Source organism: Harmonia axyridis, chromosome 2 (genome assembly GCF_914767665.1).
Source record: "Harmonia axyridis chromosome 2, icHarAxyr1.1, whole genome shotgun sequence".
NCBI classification, from domain to species: Eukaryota; Metazoa; Arthropoda; class Insecta; order Coleoptera; family Coccinellidae; genus Harmonia; species Harmonia axyridis.
In genome coordinates, this window is record NC_059502.1 from 3,448,828 (window position 1) to 3,470,359 (window position 21,532).

Sequence of the window (21,532 nt, forward strand, 5' to 3'; positions counted from 1 at the left end):
TCCATGCTGAGTAGTAACCTGCAATCAGTTCATTCCTAACACAGCCTAAAACTGAGATATTCCCAATTTCGCAGAAAAATTGTGCTTTAAATATATAGAAACACTTTTCTGCTGAAAATCGACGCTAAATTCGGCATCTACGATCCAAAACCCCACAATTAACGCACGAAGTATATTCAAAGTCTATTAGAATTAGTAACACTAGAATTATGTCAGTTCTTCTGGAAAAAACCAAATATTTAAATCATTCAGGAATTCGTCTATAAGCCATCTATACGCATTTTACTGAACTAATTTTCCGTGGCCAAACATGGATAGAATCCTGTAATATATACATCCTTAATAAAACCGGGTTCTAGCTACTCTTCCTAGATGTCACCATTGAGTATAATCCAAAAATTCCGAATGCTATGATTGGAAATATTTTACTAAAAGAATTTATGGTCAGATTTACTTCAAAATTTAACATCATAAGGAAATCTCGATGCTTATTAACAAATTGCAATCAGGTAATTCCTAAGACAACTCTGAACCGCGATAACTGGCCATTTTGTGGGACTTTTTGAAAAAAACAGGGCCTCGGTGGAACTTCAAAATTTGATATTATGAAGATTTTTCGATTCTGAATACTAACCTAACATCGGTCTCTTTCTAAATCACCACAAAGCTGAGATACTGCCAATTTTGTAAAAAAATAGTGCTTTGAACGTATAGAAAAATTTTTCCGATTGGAATCGATGCCTAATTTGTAATCTACATCCCTCGAAACCCACCAAATACTCTCGGTCTATTTTTTCGGAAAAACCAAGACTATAACCTTGGATATTTTTTCGCCAAAAAAGGTTTCGGGTTCCGATCGACTTCAAAACTTGATATTATGAAGAATTTTTCATGCTGAAATCGTATTTGCAATCTATTCCTCCTTAGAAGTCCCCAAAATTGAATTATTTCGAATTTTGTGGAGAAATTTTCAAAGAGGTTTGGTCTGCCCTCTGGTGGGCAAAATTTGAAGCTTGTAAAATGGGTATTGCTGCCCCACAAGTAAGACATTTCAGTTGTGTGAAAACTATGCTTTTAAGGTGTAGAAAAATTATTCTGGCGAGAATCGATGCCTTATTCGGAATCTACGACACCGAAATGTTATAATATGTTCGTATTCGATCGGTCGATTTTTTCGAAAAAAACAAGGCTATAACCTTGAATATTTTTTCGCCAAAAAATGTTTCGGATTCCGATCGACTTCAAAACTTGATATAATGAAGAATTTCTCATGCTGAACTCCTATTTGCAGTCAGTTCTTCCCTAGAAGCCCCCAAAATAGAAATATTTCGAATTTTGTGGAAACATTTTTGACAGGGGTTTGGTCTGCCCTCTGGTGGGCAAAATTTGAAGCTTGTAAAATGGGTATTGCTGCCGCACAAGTAAGACATTTCAGTTGTGTGAAAACTATGCTTTTAAGATGTAGAAAAATTATTCTGGCGAGAATCGATACCCAATTCAGTTATTTCGAATTTTGTAAGACATATGTTGTTAGAATTGATGAACTAGCGCTCAAAAGCTGTTGACTTCATATCAGTCCTTCCATTATGTTTTTTCCAATTTCTTCTTGAATTTTTGAAGAGTCTCAGGACGCTAGCATTTTTGTTAATCTTTATAAGCAAGATTTCTGTTCCTATTCAGGAAATCGAGTAAATCCATGAAAAAAATACCAAATAAAAATCTAAGTGAAATATGTATAACTTTATTGTATATTGAAACATATAATATCAAACCATTCAAAAACAGCATACTCATGATTATCAAAATACATGATCAAAAAAGATTTCAATCTCGCAACAATATAATCGAATATAAAATATATGTGCCTAAACAACAATTATATAAACGGTTTTAAATCACCTTGTGCTTGTGATATCTAACGCTTATCTATAAACAGAAACTGAGGCAGTTTTCGGAATTTTTTTTTATCAAAACAGGTAAATATATCTCTATATCGGTTAGTTTGTGTTGAAGTGCTTTTAGGTCCTTCAGAACGCTGTAAACGTCTATTCGTTCAGGATGGTTGTTCGAACTATAGCCTCAGCAACAGAGTAGGGATCACAGTTGGACGCAGGCCTTCTGTCTTCCAAATAACCCTTCCTGTCTTCAGCACAACCACGAGGTATACGTATACTGGCACCACGATTGGCAACACCTATAAAAAAAAAGTTTGATGGTTAATGAAGAAATATTTGATGGAAAACACAAACTAAAAATATGGGTGAAACAAATAGTCTCTTGATATACTCAGTGTTACACCAAAAAAGAAGTCAGTAATGAAGAAATATTTGATGGAAAACACAAACTAAAAATATGGTTGAAACAAATAGTCTCTTCATATACTCAGTGTTACACCAAAAAAGAAGTCAGTAATGAAGAAATATTTGATGGAAAACACAAACTAAAAATATGGGTGAAACAAATAGTCTCTTGATATACTCAGTGTTACACCAAAAAAGAAGTTACTTTCTAGCTAATATAGGGTGCACCACGGCTGAATCCCACATTTCAAAAAATCATAGTGAAGGAACAGAAGGTCCTAGAAGGATGGATTTAGTCTGGATTGAAGGACTGGAAAGGGTAGTTTCCCTTCTAATCTTATCCAATGACCGATACTGTGACATCATGGAGGATTTTAGCGCCCAAAAACCAAGGATTCTACTATTCTCTAATAAATACTCTTTGACCTTGTGCTCTCTTTGCAAGAGAAGCTTCAATGGCCCCCTCGTTTTCCAGATTCAGCAGTGGCGTACCCTGTGTGTTTTGGTGAGACTCGTTTGTTCCTCGTATTTTTTTAACCTTTTTCAACGAATACTGCCAACTTACCAGCACTAAAATCGTGAATGGAAGAGGTTTCATGCTTTCCAGTGAGACGTCTTTCGTTGTCTTTTCCTTTCTTGGGGTCATAGACCTGGATATGTCTGAGATGCGTTCTGCTCAATTTGTCGATGGCTTTCTCGATTTCTCTGTTGGAAAATTGTATCTATTAATTGATGATCCATTATAATGAAGATCTCCCCCTGCGTTTTTAATTTGTGAAGGGGATTTTTTGCCAGACTGTCTTTATAAAACTTACATGATTCCATTATCTTCCCTCATGGCCTTGGTGGAAAAGTTTGTATGGGCACCTGCACCGTTCCAGTCTCCCTCCATTGGCTTAGGATCGAAGGTCACCACTACACCAAAATCTTCGGCGACTCTGTGCAAGATGTACCTAGACATCCAGAGTTCATCACCTATGGAGATGCCTTCGCAGGGTCCAACTTGGTATTCCCACTGGAAGAGAAACAGTTCAACTAAGAAATTTATAAGAAGCTACACTGCGCAAAAAAATTAACGCACATTATGGAAATCTCAAATTTATTCTACAACTGAAGGTGTTCTCAATGATAATTATTTTTATCAGAATTATGCATGCATATCTTATCCACTTTCAACGTTTTTCTTCAATACAGATGTTTTTTCCCAGCAGGAATAAAAAAAGATGAGATAATCAGATTTTGAATGTATTGGTTCCATTCTGAAATCAGTTGTTCTCGATCAATTCTAGTGATCAATAGTTTTTCTTTCGTTTGATTTTCACACTCGATCGCTATGCATCGAGAAACACGAAATTTGACCCAAGAGGAATGTGCCCAAGCGATAGTTTTGCGAGAAGAAGGGTGGACATACACAAGAATTGCAGAAAGGTTTGGAGTTTCCCATACAAGTGTGTCCAGAATGTTGCAGCAATTCAGAGAGACAGATATGAATGTCCGAAGACCAGGACAGGGTAGACCACGGGTAACAACTGCCATTCAAGAACGTTACTTGAGAGTTTCTTCGTTGAGACAACGGTTTGTAACCTCTCGCCTCCTTCAAAATCAGCTTGAGCAAACTCATAGGGTGCAAATTAGCACTCAGACAATAAGAAATCGCCTCAGAGAATATGATTTAAGGCCTCGTGTCGCGGCAAGAGGCCCAGTTCTTACCCCAGCCCATCGAAGGGCGCGTTTGGATTTTGCGAGAGAGCATATCCATTGGGAAGAGGCTGATTGGGAAAGAGTTCTAGACAAAAACTTATAAGAAGCTATTCAGAAAATGCCAAATTCTCTAGCCATGTAGCCACTTAGATTAACTCTGGTTGTGATGCTTACAATTAGAAGTCACTATTGAAAAACAACTGGAGCTAAAACTTAACGATAAAAAAACTTTCTTTTATTATGTTCAGATTGAGATAGTGCCAAGAAAATAAATGGATCCTATTATCGAGCTAGGAAGCTAGCGAAAAGAAAATTAAATAAAGAAGACGTAAAGCTTTGGTGGGGTTAGACACCTGGATGGACGATCTCTTACCTGTGCAGGCATAACCTCAGCGTTGGTACCAGAAACGTTGATGCCGGCGTAAAGGCAGGCTCTATAGTGAGCCTCAACAATGTCTCTGGCATAGACTTTGTCGGCTCCAACGCCGCAGTAGTAAGGTCCTTGGGGACCTGGGAAGCCGTTCTTTGGCCAGCCCAAAGGTCTCTTATCCATGTCGAGGAGTGTGTATTCCTGTTCGATTCCAAACCATGGTTTCGAGTCTTTAGCTGCTTCCATGGCTTGCGCGCAGGTGTGACGTTTGTTGGTTTCTGGTGGAGTAAGAAAAAAATAGAATAGAATAGAAATAGATGGAAGCCTTCTGGCTGTGGTATTTTAGGGATCATCTTATGTGTAGGTCATCATTTCAACATTAAAGAGAGTAATGGTGGATTTATGCACCGTACCTAAGAACTAAGGACTAAGAATTATGAACTAAGAACTAAACCTAAGAATTCAGTGGCGTTTATGCACTCTCTTGTTAGTTCTTAGTTAAGGCATGCGCACGTGCTCGAACTACTTTCTATTTGTTCTATACTTTGATGTTTGACATTGATACTTATTGTGAAAAAATTAAATTTAATTTTTTCAAATACTCCTAATACTTATCATCGATAAACACGAATAAAGAACAGAAAATGGTAGAAACTGGTATTCGTTAATATTGAAATTCTATGCGACGCACGTGCACTTCTATATTTCACCTGAGCCCTTAGTTCTTAGTTAACAGTTGGCCTGCTAGTGTTATTTCTTAGTTCTTAGGAAACGTGCATAAACACCCTCATTGATTTGTTAGCGTTCAATTCTTAGTTCTAAGTTCTTAGGTTTAGTCTTAGTTCCTAGGACTGGTGCATAAATCCACCATAACTGACAGTAGACGTCAGGTCTTAGAGGTTATGGGAGTTTGACAATAGACGTCAATTTAAAAAATTCACGTTGGCATTTCTTGTAGGGCAGCGTCTGTTGTACATCATTTTTCAAATAACACTCACCACATGGCTTCTTGTTGTACTTGTAGGTCTCGCACATAATTAATCTGTTGTTACCCCTGAGGAAAGGATCCTTGAAGATGGCTACTGGATAAAGGTAGACATCAGAATTATGGCCTTCAGCTTGGCCTGTCGAACTTCCATCAAAATTCCAAATAGGTAATTCTGAAAAATGAATTGATTAATGAGTACATGATAAAATTAGTTGTTTTTTCAAAGTTTTTGCAAATATTTCAATCATATTACTTCATGCTTTTAAAACGATCAGGATGGCACATCCTGTAACCAATAACCAAGCAATAAAAAAGAGGTAGGTAACGATGTTTCGATATATTAAAACGAATCAATCGGTTTCATCATAGGATCCTTCTCTTTTCTGTAAATACCAAAAAAAGTTATAGGTCAGGATAATTTTCAATTCATTATTTAGAAATTTCCATACATATTAATGAAGTATGACGACACTAATAAATTGACGAATTATCGATAAAAGGATTCTTTGAAGAAGGGTCATCGGAAATTGACGTAGATAACTTTTGTAATATCTCTTTGAAAATACGCTTTCGTCATAGGGGATTGGAGAATCTCAATAAATAATTGACATTATCAGTTCGATTATTACTCAACTGTGAAGATACTACGAGTAAGAAATAGTTACTTAATCTTCTCGAATGGAATGTTCTCACATGTCTATCAAATGCATAAAGTGAAAAACTGGATATCGTAAGTATTACTGGATTTCAATGACATATATGTTCGAAGGAACTGTATCTGTTTCTTATGTCTTAAGGCTCATACATCATCGAAATGTAAGCTCAACCGAAAATATTGCTGCTGTAAGTGAAAGTGTTGAAGAAGATACGAATTTATCCGGTGCGCACAACATTTGGGCCTCTCTTACGGCACACTATGGCGTATTTTGCATCTGTATTTGCACCTCCATCCTCAAAAGATGCAGTTGACATAAAAACTGAAGCCAAACTAAACATATGCCGATTAGGTACTTGAACAACAACGTCTAAATGACGATCTTTCGCATCGAAGAGTGTCCTTGAGAATGTTTTCTGTTAGTCTTATAGTTTTCGAGATGCTACGATAAGAATCGAATTTGGGGTACCCTATACACCATGTAAAGTTATCGAGTGCACTCCCCTGTAGGTTTTTCGTATTCTAGACTTCCAGAATTGAAACTTCTTGAAAATTCACTGACAGAAATCTGGGACCTGCGCATTCACCAATTTGTCATCCAATTGAGTCACATTCTTACCTTCTGGTTTAGATGGTACAAAATCCAAAGTGCGGGTTTTTCCTCTAACTCCTTCACCAGATCCATCCACCCAAATGTATGTTGCTTGCACTTTACCATCAGGAATTGGGAGTGTCATGTAATTGTGTAACACTGCCTTATTTAAGACAGCGTTAGGTGAACTTTCCAACGTATGGTTAGGCATGGTGAACTGAAAAACAAAGAGAAATTTCGTTATTTCACTCCTGAGATTGGTCCAGATGCATGACCCTCAAATTCTCCAGAACTCAGTTCACTTGATCAATTTTAAATATAATTTATACCGATGGGAACTGGAGACGATATTTCTTTGGGAAATTGAAAACGTTCTAAATACCTGCCTCTTTTACTGTTTAATGCGTTGCTTATTCCAAAAATGTGATCATATACAGGGTGTTAAATAAGTTGGGACGCCCGGTATAGAACATTGAGATATGAAGTAAGGCTTCAGATACTGAATATAAAGGGTGTTTTTTTTAGAGCTATAGAACTTTAAGTTGCAATGAAACAACGATGGATTATTCGATTGACATGAATTTTATTTATCCGTAAGATAATCTTGTGGCATTACATTTTAAATAATATGATTTCTGGCATATGACCGCCACGGCTGGCTCGGGTGTAGTCCAATCTGGACGTCCAATTTTCGATGACTTTTCCCCAAGATTTGTGGCCGTATATCGGCAATAACACGGCGAATGTTGTCTTCCCAATGGTCAAGGGTTTGTGGCTTATCCGCATAGACCAATGACTTTACATAGCCCCACAGAAAGTAGTCTAGCGGTGTTAAATCACAAGATCTTGGAGGCCAATTCACAGGTCCAAAACGTGGAATTAGGCGGTCACCAAACGTGTCTTTCAATAAATCGATTGTGGCACGAGCTGTGTGACATGTTGCGCCGTCTTGTTGGAACAACAGCTCCTGAACATCATGGTTGTTCAATTCAGGAATGAAAAAGTTAGTAATCATGGCTCTATACCGATCACCATTGACTGTAACCTTCTGGCCATCATCGTTTTTGAAGAAGTACGGAACAATGATTCCACCAGCCCATAAAGCGCACCAAACAGTCAGTTTTTCTGGATGTAACGATGTTTCGACATACACTTGAGGATAAGCTTCACTCCAAATGCGGCAGTTTTGTTTGTTGACGTAGCCATTCAATCAGAAGCTTCATCGCTAAAAAAAATAAAATGGACGTAGTGCGCGATACGTATTCCGCACAGAACCATTATTTTCGAAATAAAATTGCACTATTTGCGAGCGTTGCTCAGGCGTGAGTCTATTCATGATGAATTGCCAAACCAAACTGAGAATAAATCATTTGACAGCTGTTAAATCGGTCGCCATCTTGAACAGTAATGCCAACTTAAAGTTATATACCTCGAAAAAAACACCCTATATTTCTTTGGGAAATTGAAAACATTCTAAATACCTGCCTCATTTACAGGTTAATGCGTTGCTCATTCCAAAAATGTGATTATATACAGGGTGTTAAGTTAGGACGCCCGGTATAGAGCATTGATATATGAAGTTAGGCTTCAGATACTGAATATATATTTTTTTAAGAGATAATTAGGATTACGTTTCGAGCAAAGTTTCAATTGATAATCAGGATGTGGGTCATAAAATTGTTGTTATCAAACCGGAAGAGGGGGACTCCAATTCACTTAATTTGCCCTTTGAAGCATTGACTCATTTGCCTCCCAAAAAAATTATTATCGCTATGTCGATGCTCTTTTATGCTGATACTTTAGAGGTGTACTTGAATATATCGATTGATATACTTTGAGAAATATTGGATTTTAAATATTTTAACAGCTATGGAATTATCTACGTTTACTAAACCTCAGCTCACTGTAAATTTTTATCTTTTTTCGTCATAAACTATCTGAACTGATAGGAGAAAAATTCAGAAAATGAGAGCATTATTCTGAATAAAATTACCAAAATGATGAACTTTCGAAACTAAAAAACGAGACATGAATTTCTTTGAATTTGATTCTTGGATTTATGCTCAAACTTTCTCTATAATTCTAAATTTTCATCTTGAATATGTTTTTTATGTAGTAGACACCTTAATTTTTTGACATGAATCCCAAATTTCCAAGAAAAGATCAATATTTCGTTTATGATTTCAATTCATTTTTATGAAGGGTTTTCCAATAAGAGTTTTCATTTTGATATTAAAAAAAATGTATATTTTAAGAGAAATCAATAGATATGAACATAATCTGTTGAGTAGTTTCGGAGAATAGTGGGAGCATATTCAGTCAGGCAGAATAAAATTTGCAAAATACTCTTTCTGTCTGATATTTTTTATCACCGATACTAATTTTTAATGAACGCATAAAATTCAAAAAAAGATGGTTTTTACTGCTGTATTATATCTACAGATATAGGAATATAATTGAAAATAATGAGCCTTTCATAACCAAGGATAATCGAAAATTTTACTATCTAGAATCTGATTTGAAGTACTTTTCGAGTCCTCATAGCAATTAAACCTATTTATAGTACTTTATCTCAAATATTTATATTCGTATTAATTTTCTTGCCAGTAAAATTTGTACATCTATTTCGCATCATTAGACCTAACTTACGTCACGTGTTTCACCTGTCTTATTATTGTATTTCAATTGAAAAAGTATCCAAACGAACATTTCTGTCTGAAATTGTTTTTTTCCACTCAAATAATTATATCGATGCATGTCAGAAATGATTTGGCCATATTTGTTCGAAAATGAGTTATATAATTTGTCAAGGTCGAGACAATTAGAAACTTTTTTTTGGTTCTTTACAACTAACTGATAATACGTAGATGAACATCTAAATTGTCTGGAACAAGAAATCTTCAATTATCCTCTTCATTCTAGGAGGGTTAATAATTTATTGATATGATAACTGTCGAAGGGAATGTACTAGAGACTTGAAATGTTCAAGGTATGTTAATAGTCCGAATATCTCGGTTAAGTTTGTTAATGGGCAAAATTCATAGGATTATAAAGTTAGAGTGAATTCAATTAGTTAGTTTTCACAACGTTTCAGTGATCTGTCTAGGAGAATGTACAAAAAGGACGAAATTTCAATGAAAAAATTGTATACGAAATCGACAAATTCAATAGAGAATGTTGTTCTTCCATGTTTACCTAAATACGATATATAATCTTATAATATATCGAAAGAGGAAAAGTATAAACTTCCAACCATGCATTTAATATTTTCATATGCACTTTTGTTTCCTCAAGAAAATTGCTTCAAAAAGGTGATAAAAGTTGAGTCACGTAATTTTATGTTTTCATGGCATGTCAATTTGCAAGTTAAATGAGTACGTAATTGTATGAGTTAAAAAAAATTACATGATTTGACGAACGCTCAAAAGCTTTTAGATTTACTTCAATCAAGTTAGAATGTTCGAAAAATTGTGAATCCCCACTGAAATAATTACAGTACATGTTTAAGGATTGATAGAATTGAAAGATCCAATGAAAAAAATTGTACAGGGTGTCCCAAAATCAATGCTTACTGAGAGCATCACAGAATTATAGTGAAAATATCTTCAAGAAACCCCGATCTCTTTTTTCGAAATAACAAGTTATCAGAAAGGAGATTATAGATATTTTGATTCGTTCTCGAGATACAGGGTGTTTCTGAGAAGTAACTGTTTCAAATATTCTGTTGTATCTTGGTTTCTGTTCGCGATATGCTTTCAGTGAGCATCGAATTTGGGATACCCTATACACTGAGAGAAATCCATATTTTTTTATTAATAAAGCACTTATTTGGAGGTTATTTATTCACAACTATTACAGCAGATTTATATTTAATATATTCATTAATAGTAAAATTATGCGTTCAAAAAAGTTTATTAATAGAGAATAAAATATTTGTTTACGAGGTATTTGATAATATTTAATATATTTCGGTTATAAATAATTTATATGAACTTACGTTATCCCCACAAATAACATAAATTCATTATCAACAAATTTTCAACTGGTAGTTAACGAACATTTGCTATTTATGAATAAACTCTTACAAGAATTCAATAATTTATTCACTCAGAATATAGGATTTATTAATAATTAACAAACTAACATAATTCTAGCGATCCAATCTGTGGAAAAGTTTAAGGACACATCCCTCAAAGAGAAGCGCATCTCTTTGAAGGATCTGTCCTTGGAACTTTTCCTTTGATTTGAATTTCCTTTTTAAACATAAAATCTGTGTTACTATGGGCTTATTGAACGCCGCTTAGCACATCTGTACTGAATTTTGGGTTTAGATCGTTTGTACCTGCTTAGTTATTAGTGATGTTGGTAGAACAGTGGTTAGAGGGAACAGTTGCGATCAAGATGACTAGGGTTCAAACCCGGATTTATGAACTCTAAAAAAAATAACCTAATTTGGCAAACGTTTCTTCTCAGAGCCTAGCAATAGGATAATAGAAACAACCAAAAACATTATCTGAGAAATACGTTAACCATTACTGAATTGAAATATTTTTTTTATTCAGCATGGATACATATTACATATAAATAAGGTTTATTAATTATTACTCAATGATATATTAACCTCAACTATATTTATTTCCGCCAAATGAATATTTCTTCAGCATTATTAATAATAGTTATGCATAAATAAATTGAGTGTAATAATAAATGATGATTATTGATAGGATTTCAAATAAATTATTTATTTCCATGAAACTAATATTTGTTTGTCCATATATCCAATAATTGATTTATTAACTAAAGTGCATTTTCGATAATATCAAATAAACATTCTCTCAGTGTATGTGAAAAATAATCACTGGATTTGTCTCCAAGAGCAAGGATTCGCGAGCGCTCAAAACCCCAAACGTCAGTGCATATTCACTTTTCCTAAACGTTTCAATTTCTAAAATTAACATAAATAAATCAAAACAATTAAAAATTTTCGGAGTTCCGCTTATGACCATGAACGTCATAATGTGATAATGAACTTGAGATGAAATCTAGTAACAACTCATTTTAAATCTAATATTAAGCTTTTGGATGAATATCAACAACATCTGAAACTCCCATAATTTCCGGTATATCGTTTTACTTGACGTTCTCACACGAACAAAAACCGTCTCAAATTTACGATCGCGTCCAAATACAAAAAAAAAAATAACAACTTACGCGCAGCTGAGTATATCCACCTACTACGCGGATATCACATGAACTGTTTGGAATATTTCGCTTCAAATAAATTTATCCTTTCAATTTCAAGGACATCCAGCACATGTGATAAATAAGTTCACGCGGTGATTGATAGATAGCGCTTCAAACTTGCAATTACTTGATACATACATAACTTTTATCTCGGTGAAAATTAACACTGTGATGATGCCTGCAGGTCAGGTGTAATTTTCATTAGCGCAGGGAAGTGCTAATTGAGAATATACGAACGACCGAGAAGAATTGATGTTGATTTGAAACGCGAAAATGAGCTAGATTGAATTGAATTATTCTGTTATTTATGTTTCTGAAAAGACCAGCGTTGGACGTGGTGGGTATCTGGATGGTGGACCGCTCTGTTATACAGGCTGTTAGTGAATACATGCGAAAATTTTAGGAGTCATTTCTGGAAATAAAGCTGTATCCAAATTGAAGTTGAAGTTTTGTAATGAACTCTGAATTTTGCAGTGAATTTCTTCTCTTCTAAACCTCAGAATAATAAACATAGATATAGGGAGCATATGTCCTTTTCAGTAAGCAAATTTTGTCCCCAACATGAACTATCAAATTTGACTTGAAGCGCGCGGAAATGAAAACACATCAGTGATAAGATATTTCACTCAATTCGCGAGTTTCTCCACAAAGAACGCACTTCTTATGTCCCATAGTGAATCAATGTTTCATATTAACTCAAAATATGTTGAAATAAATACCTAAATGTATCAGAAATTCAGAAAACAAATTTCAACCGCGCCAAACGACGTGAAACAACCAATGACACTAGGAGAGCAAAAGTTGCCAAACCTTGGATATCAGCAGGTAGATACAGAAAATAATAAATATTCTGCTTATTATAAATTCGACAATTAGGAAAAATATCGGATTCCAAATATTCAAATTTGCATATTTAATCGGGAATCACTCAAATAAATATATTTCTTTCAATATAATATTCATTCATAATGATATAGTAAAATTGTGAATTTGAAAATATATCACAATCCGACAACGTAATCTAACGATGTTGGGGACATGTAAAAATTGCGTATACTCCCTCTATCTATGTTTATTACTCTATGTTCTAGACAAATAGACTTTACAGGATGTTTCTTAACTGGGGGAACAGAGGAAAATGAGAAATTTCTTGAATAATTTTAAGAAAAGAAGTCCTACAAACATGAGCCCAAAAATGATTTGTTTTCGAGATACAGGGTGATGATTTGTCATGATTATACTAGTTTATCGAATCTTTATTAATCTTCGCTACAGATTGGGTAAATAAGTACCAAAAATTAAAATAAATTTATTCAACACAGGATAACTGGATCTTTATAATAATTTGGATTTTCCTGAGGATTACTAGAGAATCGTTTGAAATTTTTTTCTCGAAATCGGTAGGAGATACAAAACTACAGAAAATCAAAAAGTGTAGTACTGGACCAAAGTTTCTTTTTACATTTCTCAAAACTACCAGTGGCCCAACAAAAAAAAATTCTGGATGATAGAAGCGGGCACTGTTCCAGAAAAAACATCACCCTGTAGATTTCCATTCAAAATTAGCATATCACATGATGTAAATTTCAAATTGGAATATCTATGCCAAATTTAAATTGAATATCTCGTGAAAAGAAGCTGCTTTGCGAGAAAAAATTATAAAAAATCAAATTTCAACACCCTGAAAATCGAAAATATTTCATTTTCATTTTCGTTTTCACCTATAATTTAGTATACCTACTTTCGATTTATTTCTGACACCATTATCTAAAAACCGTGTACTTATATTGACGATATAGATGTAATATTATCTTGTTTTGAATTAATACAGTTCATCTCTCTTCAAAGATTATTTTTTGAAGTACCTTCGGAGTACATTACAATAAATACACATTATATTTATCGCTTTTTCGATAAACTGAACAAATATCATTAATCATATATTTTCTATTAATCTGCTGTATATTGAATAAACAATTGATTATCTAACAATGAATACTCAGGAGTACCTCATCGTCTATGTCAAATAACAACATCAATAGGGAATTTTCGAAAAAGCATTAGTTTTTATGGCGTTATTGCCTCTTATTGTAGGAGGCAATCATTTGCTCAAATTACTATAATTTTCGAAATGATCAGGCAGCAACCTAGTGGAAAAATTGTCACAAATTGTTTTTTTTTTCGTATTTGGTAGATTATAGCCTCCTGAATAAGAATATCTATAGGTCCTCAACTCTTTCCTATGACTAGTTTTGAAATGGTATTTCTTCAAAGTAACATTTCACGTGGGAAAACATCGAGAATGAAACGCTTTTGCGCTACAAATATTGCTTACCCATAAGGTAATAATTTCAGACTGGTTTTCAATTAAAAATATTGTTAGATACTGAGTGAGTCAAACATTATTCAAAATGAAATTCGTTTAGTTCATAATTCACCCTGTAACGGGTGTTTTTTTTCGAGGTATATAACTTTATGTTGGCATTACTGTTCAAGATGGCGATCAATTCAACAGCTGTCAAGTGATTTACACTCAGTTTGGTTTGGCAATTCATCATGAATAGACTCACGCCTAAACAACGCTTGCAAATAGTGCAATTTTATTTCAAAAATAATGGTTCTGTACGGAACACGTATCGCGCACTACGTCCATTTTATTTTGTTTAGCGATGAAGCGCACTTCTGGTTGAATGGCTACGTCAACAAACAAAACTGCCGCATTTGGAGTGAAGCCAATCCTCAAGTGTATGTCGAAACACCGTTACATCCAGAAAAACTGACTGTTTGGTGCGCTTTATGAGCTGGTGGAATTATTGGTCCGTACTTCTTCAAAAACGATGATTGCCAGAACGTTACAGGCAATGGTGATCGGTATAGAGCCATGATTACTAACTTTTTCATTCCTGAATTGAACAACCATGATGTCCAGGAGCTGTGGTTCCAACAAGACGGCGCAACATGTCACACAGCTCGTGCCACAATCGATTTATTGAAAGGCACGTTTGGTGACCGCCTAATTTCACGTTTTGGACCTGTGAATTGGCCTCCAAGATCTTGTGATTTAACACCGCTAGACTATTTTCTGTGGGGCTATGTAAAGTCATTGGTCTATGCGGATAAGCCACAAACCCTTGACCATTTGGAAGACAACATTCGCCGTGTTATTGCCGATATACGGCCACAAATGTTGGGAAAAGTCATAGAAAATTGGACGTCCAGATTGGACTACATCCGAGCCAGCCGTGGCGGTCATATGCCAGAAATCATATTTAAAATGTAATGCCACGAGATTATCTTGCAGATAAATAAAATTCATGTCAATCGAATAATCCATCGTTGTTTTATTGCAATTTAAAGTTCTATAGCTCTAAAAAAACACACTTTAGAATGAAACGCCATTGTACAGGGTGAACTTTAAATAATTTAGTGTTCTCAAGCTCTGAAAGAAAGACCCATTACCAACATAAACATCAACTTTATGTGAGGTTCGAATCAGGAACCAAATAAAATGTTGACTGAAAATCTGTTTTGTATGTAGCTACATAATCGAGATGTATTTGTTTGATACGTAGACGTTCATCTTGTATTCCGATACCGTTAAAACTTATCCTTCTTGAACCTGTTTTGTTTTTTATCGACCTTAACATGGATACCTATTTGTTAGTTAGGTGGAATCATGGCTTGAAAAACAAGTCAGGGTAATAGGTTGATGATCTGTTATTTTACGCCCAAACAAGATTCTGCATTTTGTTTAATCGTTTACAATAATAAAGCTTTGCAATCGACCAAGCCTTTTTTCAGGAACTATTAAAGTTCTATGCGTCAAATTTGGTGCAAGAACATCGATGCTAGTAGATTCGAAATTCGATAGCAAAATTCGAAAAATTAAAATAAAAGGATCTAATACAGAACTGTTTGTTTCGAAATGTGGAAATCTGAATAACCATCAAATAAGATAAACTTTTTTATGAAATCTGATACAGTTTCGAAGCATCTCGAAAACTATAAGACTTGTAGAAAAAAATCTTCAAGGATCCAAGATTTCTTTCTTCTAAGTGATAAGATATCGAAAGTAGATCATAGATAACTTGATTTGTTCTCGAGTTACAGGATTGATTCAAATATTTCAGTATAATTTTTATGGTTAATATAATACACTAACATATTATAGAAATTAATCATCGTTTTAGAGATATAGGAAAGAGTAGGCAGTTTTTCAGCAGCAAATTTGTCGAAAAGCATCAAGTTACCGGTTTTCAATAATGTCTTCCGTTTCGAAGATATTCAGTTTTTCGACTTATTTTTTGAAATGGTACCGTCATACATTAATATATTATTTTATTAATATATTAATATTTTAATTAATAATATTTATTTCGAGATTAATGTAATTTTAGGTTTATTGAATAATTGTAATCGAGGCAGATATAGGGTGTCCCATTTGAAGAACACTTACTCTCCTCTATATCTCTATCCATCAATTAGGGACTGAATTGAATTGAATATTATCTTTGGATCTTGTTCTGTTATTGAAAACTCTTGTATAAGAACTTGTTCTGATATTCCTAAATTATTATATTTAATTGCTTCCTAGATAATAATAAGTTATTATCTAGGAAGCAATTAAATATAATAATTTAGGAATTTTCGTATAATGAAAAAGTTAGGTTGTCTTTTGATAGGTGACATGTAGCCTCATCTTGCTGAAGATAAACATATCTGTTGCAGCTATTATAACGAAATGAATGTTCATAAAGTGTACTCATGAGTCATGATAAACGGTATTGCTAAGTGTTCAATTTAGAGATTTCCACTCATATCGGCAACATTTTTGGTCTCCTTTTATCGTATTTATTAAAAAAACCAAATTCTTCAAAAGTTTCTATAATCAATCATTGAACTCAAAATAATTCCAACTGTTTTCATCTTGCGATGTTTAGATACAGAGGAAGTTATTTTGCATTTATCAACATGCAATTAAAGATTCAATATATTACATACACTGTGTCCGTAAAGTATGAAACAAATTCATTTTTAGCTAAACAGAACATTTCAAGATATAATCCTGAAACACGTCAATTTTTTGTTTTAATTTGCCGTATTTTAAAATAATAATCTAATATACAGGGTGAATTACTTTCGAGTAATGACGTCACCGTCATTTTTTTTAATGGAACACCCCCATTTTGTCTCAATTCTCCGATTAGTCTAGCTGAGCTGATTCCAAAAATGTATCACATGTTGATTCCAATTGGTCCAGGGTGGACAAGAATACAATAGTTTTGTGTGTGCTCATAAAGTAACGCGTAACATTCTTTATTAGTTAAATTAACAATATTATCAAAAATACTTATTGTCTAGCGGCAATAAACAAATAATGACATTTCACAAAAACTAGACGACTATGTTTTTTTAAATTGATAAGAAATTATTTCTTTCATATATTCTGTCTGCTAGACCACAAGTACCAAACATGTTTGGAAAGAGCTCATTCTTATTAATCTAAAAATGTAACAAACTACAGGGTGTTACATTCAAACCAATTGCCGCTAGACAATAAGTATTTTTGATAATATTGTTAATTTAACTAATAAAGAATGTTACGCGTTACTTTATGAGCACACACAAAACTATTGTATTTTTGTCTACCCTGTACCAATTGGAATCAACATGTGATACATTTTTGGAATCATCTCAGCTAGAGTAATCAGAAAATTGAGACAAAATGGGGATGTTTCATTAAAAAAATGACGGTGACGTCATTACTCGAAAGTAATCCACCCTGTATATTACATTATTAGTTCAAAATACGGTAAATTAAAATAAAAAATCGACGTGGTCTGTTTAGCTAAAAATGAATTTGTTCCATACTTTACGGACACAGTGTATATTTTATTATATTTATGAGTAATGATCTCCTTTTTCAAAGAATAAATAGTACGCCACTGTTATGTTATATATATAAAATTATTCATACAATGGTACTATACCGTATTGTAATGTAATTTTGAGCACTCGTTCCCCGAACAGGGCATCAAATGTTATTCACTGATGAACAATCGAGGTCAACTGAAATTCTGTCCGGCAGTTCGTAAATACAATAATCTTTTGAAGGGAAAACTCAAGAAACTTGAAATCAAATAAAAGGGAAATTTCCTTTGGAAACCTTCCAGCAATCATCATTGTTTTGATTGACTTTCAATCAATATCGTTGCATTAGTAAGAATTCTGTCTTCCCACACTATTGTTTTCGGTCAATCGAGTAAGGTTTCATACGATAAAAGAGAATTTCAAGATAACATTCAATAATTAAAAATGTTCAATCAATATCTACATGAATCCAAAAAAAATGCAAAACTTCGTAGGTTATATGATTCATTAAGAAAAACATCCATTGAAATTCACACAATTGTAGAATCTGTATATGTTATCTAAGAGTGCAAAATTCGTCTGGTGTTTACCAAAAAATGAATTTTCTAGGAAACTTTCGATACTATTCACGTGAAAAATAGATTGCTACATTCATTTTATTTGTTTACAATGCTCTAATTTGTCATTTTATCTCATGCTGTAATAACTATAATTTATTGCTTTCACTATTTACCTACATGGTTCGTCAAATCTTAATCGATTTAAGTAATATGAATATGTCAATTGAATAAATTTGCAATGAACGTAATAATATGATAAGTTTTGTTTTTGAAGGAACATTCTGGTAATTTTTTTATTTCTGTTGTACCTAAGTTGTTAGCCACTGAGATATTTCAAATTGAAAATAATTTTTGAATTTCTCGTTCAATTTGTGGCAAAAAAACACTGATGCTTTTTCTGTATGGAATGTGGAATGCCGTTTTTATGCAAAAAAAATAGAGCATTTTTACTTTAAAACATTAACAAGAATATCTAAGAAGAATTAAGATGTTCTATTTTTTGTATAAAACAGCGCCCCAGACGAAAAAAACGTATTGAATTCAATTCAAGAATGATTTTTAGCTTTTAATTTCTCAGTGGCGTACCATTTTTTTAAGGGATCATTACCCGTATGACGTACACAAAATTCTTAATTGCATGTGAATAAATGCGGAATAACTAGCTCTTGAAACCTTCCAAATTTCATTAGAATATCTAATGCAAACAATTTTTCTTCAACATCCTGTATAACAGAGCGGACCTCCATCCAGATGCCGATCTCGTTCAACGCTGGTCTATTGAGGGATGGAAATAACAAAATAACACAATTATTTTAGAATTGCAAATTTAATTCAACCCAGTCTCTATGTAGGTAATAATGTGGTACCTAAGGGCGCAAAGTGACGTATGAATGACGAGCGCTCAAAAGCTCTCGACTATCCACGAAAGTGCTCACATCTTTTCTTTCAGAATTACATTAGAACAAGTTAAAGTAGTGTAAAATTTTAGGTGAAGTTTTGCCATAAGAAAAGATTGAAATTCTAGTTAGAAATTTAAAGGACTTTTAGAAAAATCGCAAAAATTGAGAAATCATTAGGACAAATATCTTTCATTAATGATTAGAATAAAAAAAAATATCCCTGGGTATAAAACAACCGTATCAAACTCAACAAAACTTTATTAACATCAACTATATCAACCATCATTAAAACGTAAACAATAATAAACAAACATTTTATTGTTGCGAGTACATAATGAATACGAAAATTGTTGAATAAAAAATACCTCAGTGTTATGCTGGAAAAACAACAGTTTAAATGTTATTTTCGGCATGAAATCTAATATTCAAGGTTGGACAAATTAGGATGACAACAATGAAAGATGCGACAAACAAAAATTTCGATCACGCAACAACTCTACCTTTATTGTTTGAACACAAATCATTCGCACATGTCTCAGACCTAAATTGGATGAGAAAAACTTCCTAAACCTGACAACCCGTGAGAAAATTCCTGTCCCAGTCATGACAGGAAAAACCTGGAGCGCTCAAAACAAAATCAAGATTTACATCCGATTTCCCAAGGAAAAGATAAAGGTGACATTCGTCAAAGAATTCACGAGAAAATAGAACTCACCTAAGTATCCTTGGGATCAGCTGATCACTTGAATCGGTATCCTGTCAAAAGTATGATACAACAGGACCAAACAAAAGTTTCTTATAAACTAAATATAAGACGATAGTATTTGTATACATAAAGAGATTGTTTATTTCTTTTTTCTTGGGAAATTTCCATCTCCTTCCTAAATTCTACCATTCATGACATTTGGGGCACATGCGCTACGCACCTTTAATGATTAGCAGTGGCGTAGAGAGGTTTGCATCTCGAAAATATTTGATTTTTAGAAGATTTTGTAATTTGCTATTTTGATGAGTGATACATTTTTTAAACAAACATATGTGAAATATTCTTCAAGAACTCTAAAATATGCTAAAAATTCAACAGAAAATGCCCATAGGTTCTGAGAATCAAATAAAAATTATGAGCTGCATCATATTCTTTATGTCCAGAAATTCTAGTATTAACATTAACTTTTACACGTAACTTACCGTTCTATATAACTGATGAAGCTAAAGAAAATCTACTTAAAACTATTCAATATATTGTCATCCTGGGCAGCTGTCACATTTGAAGCCTTCAACTTTTGACATTTGACAGGTTAAAGCTATATCATTACTAAAAATGGAATGATACACTCTTCAACAACGCATTGGAATAATAATTGAAATAATTATGATGCTGCAACCGTAGCAATGGATCATATAGTTTTCCATCGTTAATGTCATACCTTCCTCTTTGTAATGAAATAAACATCCATTGATTTCTCTTTGAATAGAATTTTTTTTTTAAATAATGAAACCACTTATTGGAAAACCCTTTAATACTTAGAAAATCATTGAGAAAATTACACATAATAAAATTTTATAACTTCCCTAAAAATACAAAAACTTACCTTACACCTTGTGATACACACGCCACTGTTTATTAAAGTGCGTTAGGAAATCAAGAAATTATTGACGGTATTCAATAAAGTCCCTTCCAATTTATCGAACTATTTATTAAATTTAAATATTTATTTTCAGACTTTAATAACTCCGGTATAAATTATTATGAATTCAATGGAGAAAATTCATAGTATAAATGTAGTTCAAGACTTTTAGGTTCATTGACCAAGATATGAAACTACATAGGATAACATTCGATAATCATTATCTTCATTAAACAATAAAACAATAAATAGGGTCAAAATGACCACGTTCTTCTAATGATTAAAATTTTCGTGATTTTATTTTGTGATATGATACTGTAGATAAAAAAAATCTTCTGGAGACACGAACTCATTGGGTTAAACCTCGACAATCTCCATGATTTCAAAAAAAGAGTGCTAGTCCAGTAGCGGCACTTGAAAGGCAGAGCGTTAATAAAGGCAATAAAAATTTAAAAACGTACAAAATACGCCTTTTCATATTTTCAAAATGAAACAAAAAGGAAAATCAAAAAACCAAATCCACGAAAATTTTACTATGAAAAACATAGATTCTAATTAGTCTGGTATCAGTTCTTACTCCCCTTTTTGAAGTAATCGATGGTACGTTACTAACCAATAAAATGAAACAAGGGCAATGTGAGGTGAATTCAGACAAATACTACTGGTTTCGTCATAATCATGAAAAAATTTGGCCTGTGGTGTCTAGAAATAATTTTTAATTGTC

The 21,532-nt window shown here is 33.4% G+C and overlaps 1 protein-coding gene across 3 annotated transcripts; it reads right to left on the reverse strand.

Annotated features, from left to right (window-relative positions):
• Nucleotides 1–1,725: 1,725 nt before the first annotated feature.
• LOC123672661 (glutamine synthetase-like) lies at nucleotides 1,726–20,052 on the reverse strand. Of its 3 annotated transcripts, none has more exons than XM_045606863.1 (7): nucleotides 19,896–20,052; nucleotides 6,634–6,823; nucleotides 5,370–5,531; nucleotides 4,375–4,649; nucleotides 3,116–3,315; nucleotides 2,866–3,005; nucleotides 1,726–2,194 (listed from the first exon to the last, which is right to left on the reverse strand). In XM_045606863.1, the coding sequence occupies exons 2-7, from the start codon at nucleotides 6,815–6,817 to the stop codon at nucleotides 2,046–2,048; spliced, it is 1,110 nt and encodes a 369-aa protein (XP_045462819.1). In that variant the 5' UTR covers nucleotides 6,818–6,823; nucleotides 19,896–20,052; the 3' UTR covers nucleotides 1,726–2,045. The 3 variants fall into 3 exon arrangements, with proteins under 3 accessions (XP_045462819.1, XP_045462817.1, XP_045462818.1); XM_045606861.1 differs by having other exon boundaries at nucleotides 19,681–19,897; XM_045606862.1 differs by lacking the exon at nucleotides 19,896–20,052 and adding an exon at nucleotides 11,818–11,970.
• Nucleotides 20,053–21,532: the final 1,480 nt, after the last annotated feature.